Source organism: Theropithecus gelada, chromosome 1 (assembly GCF_003255815.1).
Source record: "Theropithecus gelada isolate Dixy chromosome 1, Tgel_1.0, whole genome shotgun sequence".
Classification (NCBI taxonomy): Eukaryota; Metazoa; Chordata; class Mammalia; order Primates; family Cercopithecidae; genus Theropithecus; species Theropithecus gelada.
The window spans coordinates 24986256-24990926 of NC_037668.1; the positions used below are offsets into that span (position 1 = coordinate 24986256).

Here is a 4671-nt window from a genome sequence, read left to right on the forward strand (position 1 = left end):
ATGGTTATACAGTGAAAAAGTGAGACTATATGATTCTGTGATGCATGGAAAATTATAACAGATGGTCACAGAGTAAAAATATTTTAAGTAAAGATAAGTAAACCCAGGGATTAACTTAATCCACTAGGAAATATATCCCCAGATTTATAACTGAGAAGTATTGAACTTCAATCAATTTCAGAAATGTGCTTCCACTGTTTTACTGAGACAACGTGACTTTCATGTTTTTATGCTTCAGATTTGGGAACCAATCAATGAAAACAGAGAACTTTACTCTCATCACTGACTTTGTTTTCCAAGGTTTCTCCAGCTTCCATAAACAGCAGATCACCCTTTTTGGAGTGTTCCTTGCACTATACATCTTAACCCTAGCAGGCCCTACCATCATTGTGACCATCATCCGAATAGATCATCATCTTAACACACCCATGAACTTCTTCCTGAGCATGCAGTCCACATCAGAGACTGTATATACATTGGTCATTCTCCCAAGGATGCTCTCCAGCCTCGTAGGTATGAACCAGACCATATCATTGGCAGAGTGTGCCACACGGATATTCTTTTTTGTAACCTTGGCATCACTAACTGCTTCCTGCTCACAGCAATGGGATATGATTGCTATGTGGCCATCTGCAACCCCCTGAGATACACGGTCATTATGAACAAGAGGGTGCGTATCCAGCTTGTCCTGGGGGCCTGCAGCATTGGGCTGATTGTAGCAATAACACAAGTGACATCTGTATGCAGGTTACCCTTCTGTGCTAGAAAGGTGCCCCACTTCTTCTGTGACATCCGACCTGAGATGAAACTCTCCTGCATTGACACCACTGTCAATGAAATCCTGACTTTGATTATCAGTGTGCTGGTGCTTGTTGTATCTCTGGGTCTGGTTTTCATTTCTTAAGTTCTCATTATCTCTACAATCCTCAAGATTGCTTCAGTTGAGGGCCGGAAGAAGGCTTTTGCCACCTGTGCCTCCCACCTTACTGTGGTCACTGTCCACTACAGCTGGGCTTCCATTGCCTACCTCAAGCCCAAGTCAGAGAACACCAGAGATCATGACCACTGATCTCGGTGACCTACACTGTCATCACTCCCCTACTGAACCCTGTGGTATATACCCTGAGAAACAAAGAGGTCAAAGATGCTCTGTGCAGGGCTGTAGGTGGGAAGTTTTCCTGACCATTTAGGAAGAGTTCTCCTGAGGCTGTCAACACCCACAGTAGGCAGGAATATGAGGTGTAAACTCGCAAACCCTTGTCTCCTAGAGACCTGCCCCTTAAATAAGAGGCAAAAGAGGAATAGCAGTTTCATAAAACTGGGAGTCTGAAGCTTTAAATAAAGTTACTGGATGGAGCGTTATCCGTGTTTTGGGGGATAAATAGACAGACAAGGATAAGATATGCCTAAATAAAAGGTCAGAAAGTAGTGTGGGCTGAAAATTGTGTACTGACCTTTTGGTTTCTTTGTGAATCTCCACCTAATGAAGGCAATAGAAAGCCCCTTGAGAAAATGGAATCCAAGACACACTTAAAATCTTTTTCTACAATCCCTTTCTTCCTACGTTAGAGCACCAGGGCTTCTAAAACTGGATTCCCTATTGGAGTATGTTTATGACATGTCAAGTAATAAGTTACTGTGTGGGGAGGGAGAGTGACCTCAGGATTAGATAGCCCAGGAGAAATAGATTTTCTCTCCTGGATGTGTTAATTTATCCTAGATTCTAGCAAAACTGCTAATTAAATATGGTGAGCATAGACAGTTTAATTAGAGATCGTGGCAATTCTACAGTCATCATGGCAGTCTTTTGAGGGCACAATCTGAGATACTCCTGGATCCTTTCAAATTTGGTTACATCAGAAAACACATAACGGGCAAGAGCTATGAACTAGCCTCTGTGCTAGGTCCTGGAGAAATAAAGATAAAAAAAGCTTCCTTGCCTGGCTCCAGGAAGCTACAAGTCTAGTGGCAAAAACAAGCATTTGACAGTATGGTTTCAGTTCTTTATGATAAATGGCGTTTACAAACAATTAAAGAAGAACTCAGAAAAAGAAAGAAAGGGAAAAGGGAAGAGAGAGAGACTGTTGGAGATGTCAGGGAAGTCTTTAAAGAGGAGGGGACCTGTGATGTAAACTGGTTTTAAAACCCAAGAGATTGTCTGAATGATAAGAAAGAATTCCAAAGAGAAGAAACAATGTAGCTACAGGTACCAAAACAAAAGGACTGATCAGGGAACGAAAAATGATTCAGTTGTGCTGACTTCAGGACATGGAGGAAGTGGGGACTGAAGGAGATAAAACCAGAAGGGTAGGTTGGGGTCATATTCTGAAGGCCTCATATGCCAAATTAAGGAATCTCAGCTTTAATTTTTTTTTTTTTTTTTTTTTTTTTTTTTTTGGTGAGACAGGGTCTTGCTCTCTCTCCCAGCCTGGAGTGCAGTGGCGCGATCTCGGCTCACTGCAAGCTCCGCCTCCTGGGTTCACATCATTCTCTTGCCTCAGCCTCCCCAGTAGCTGGGACTACAGGCACCCGTCTCCATGCCCGGCTAATTTTTTTGTGTTTTTAGTAGAGATGGGATTTCACCATGTTAGCCAGGATGGCTCTCTATCTCCTGAGCTCAGGATCTGCCTGCCTCGGCCTCCCAAAGTGCTGGAATTACAGGCATGAGCAACCGTGCCTGGCCAACTTTTTTTTTTTTTAACAAAGTCTTGCTCTGTTGCCCAGGCTGGAGTGCAGTGGCACAATCTCAGCTCACTGCAACCTTCGCCTCCTGGGTTCAAGTGATTCTCCTGTCTCAGCCTCCCGAGTTGCTGGGACTACAGGCTTGCACTACCACACCCAGCTAATTTTTGTATTTTTAGTAGAGACAGGGTTTCACCATGTTGGCCAAGCTGGTCTTGAACTCCTGACCTCAGGTGATCCACCCACCTCGGCCTCCCAAAGTGCTGGGATTACAGGCGTGAACCACTGCACCTGGTCAGTTTTAAGTTTTAAACATGGGAACTAGCCAGGACTTAGGAGAACTAGGATTCAGTTTGTGAAGCATCACATATGCATTCTTAACATCTTTATCATACTTAGCTCCCCTGAGATATCTAAAAAGCCGTATGGGGGAAGGGGTCTTTGGACTCCAAGCCAAAAAACTCATGAGTAAAAAGAAATTGTGACTAAGGTATTGGGGAGAATACACAGAAATAATTATGTACTTAAGATGAAGCTGAATCAGACTGTCAGAGAGAACATGGAGTGGGGGCTGTCCAAGGACTGTCGTGTAGATTTGGGGTTTGAGATGCAGATGAGCACCAAGGGAAGAATACAGATTTACTGTCAAATCAGTGACTAGGCTGGGCCTCAGACCTGGTGGAAGTATGGTCTCAGGGCACACTTTCTACTAGGCTGAAAGGGTGGACTCATTAATCAGAAAAGCCTTCAAACAAACAAACAAACACCAGAGATCCAAAGGACACATGTATCTGCATTCCAGACCATAATAGAACTACTCGGGCATTTTTCAGGATTAACAAGGTCAATGGCAAAAATAAAACCATATCTAAAGTTCTCTAAGAACATCATAAGGTGGCTAAAAGTAACTAAGACAAGTTGCTAACTGACAAGAAAAAAAATTGAAAAATTAAAAGCAAAATATTGCTGGTAAAGATTTTGACAGGCATTCAGTAAACATTCATGAAATGTTTACCAGTCATTCAATAAACATTCATAAAGTCTTTACTATGTGCCAGACACTACGCTAGACATAAAACCTCTTGAAATAAGCCCCGTACTATCCCTTAGATAGTTTTCAGTCTTGAAAGGGAGATGGGCTTATGCAGAACTCACCATAATTCAATGTGATGGAGAAATGAACAAAGTATGCTTAATATTTAATGACAAAAATGTAAGCCTCGGGATATTTTTTCCTGATCTATATAAAGCTCATCAAGCCAAGAATGGATTTTGCATGTTGAAGTTCAGTGAAATAAATCTGTTACCTGGATAGTAAGGTTGCCTTGATCTGTGTGTAGTGCTATCTCCTGGGGCCAAAGGCTATGCAGCGCCTGCTGAGCATCACTCAAAACATTTCATCACCATGGAATTTTAGAACATTTATCACCTAGGTTTTTCAGAAATCTTGTTTGAACAGAATAGCTTAACAGTCAGACATTATGGAATCAAATGTTTTCAACATTCCTGTTTTTTGGAACTATTTTAGTCACCATTCATGCTCAGTATCACTGCTTTCATACTGTAGCCCCTTGCCACAAAACAATTTCCCAACCATTATCTCACTAGGTCCTCAGAACAATCTCAAGGGAGACAAGGATAAGGCTCTCATTACACAAATAATAAAACTGAGATAGAAAAAAGAGTGAAGGCAGAACTTGAACTTGCACCAGTTGGCTGGCATTTTCTGTTTTCCTAGAATAAATCCTCACCCAAGGGCGACTCACAGTGGAGACAGTGATGTACTAGAGAAATCAAACTAGGCAAAATTTACATTCTCTGGGCCTCAAACATTCTAAATAAATCAAAACCTCATCCCTGAGGCTTTTCCAAGAGAGGGCCTATATAAAAGGGCCACCTGGGACCCTTACTCTAGCCAGTGGGGACTCACGAGGAAGAGCATCTCCAGCACAGCACAAGCTGTAAAGTCTTATTCATGCAGAACCAGCT

General features: G+C 42.3%; 1 protein-coding gene across 1 annotated transcript; it reads left to right on the plus strand.

Annotated features, from left to right (window-relative positions):
• Positions 1-221: 221 nt before the first annotated feature.
• Positions 222-1182, plus strand: LOC112606854 (olfactory receptor 10J1-like). The gene is given in 3 exon segments (XM_025357781.1): positions 222-570; positions 573-1061; positions 1064-1182. Coding segments are annotated over 3 exon segments (957 nt in total).
• The last annotated feature ends 3489 nt before the right edge of the window (positions 1183-4671 follow it).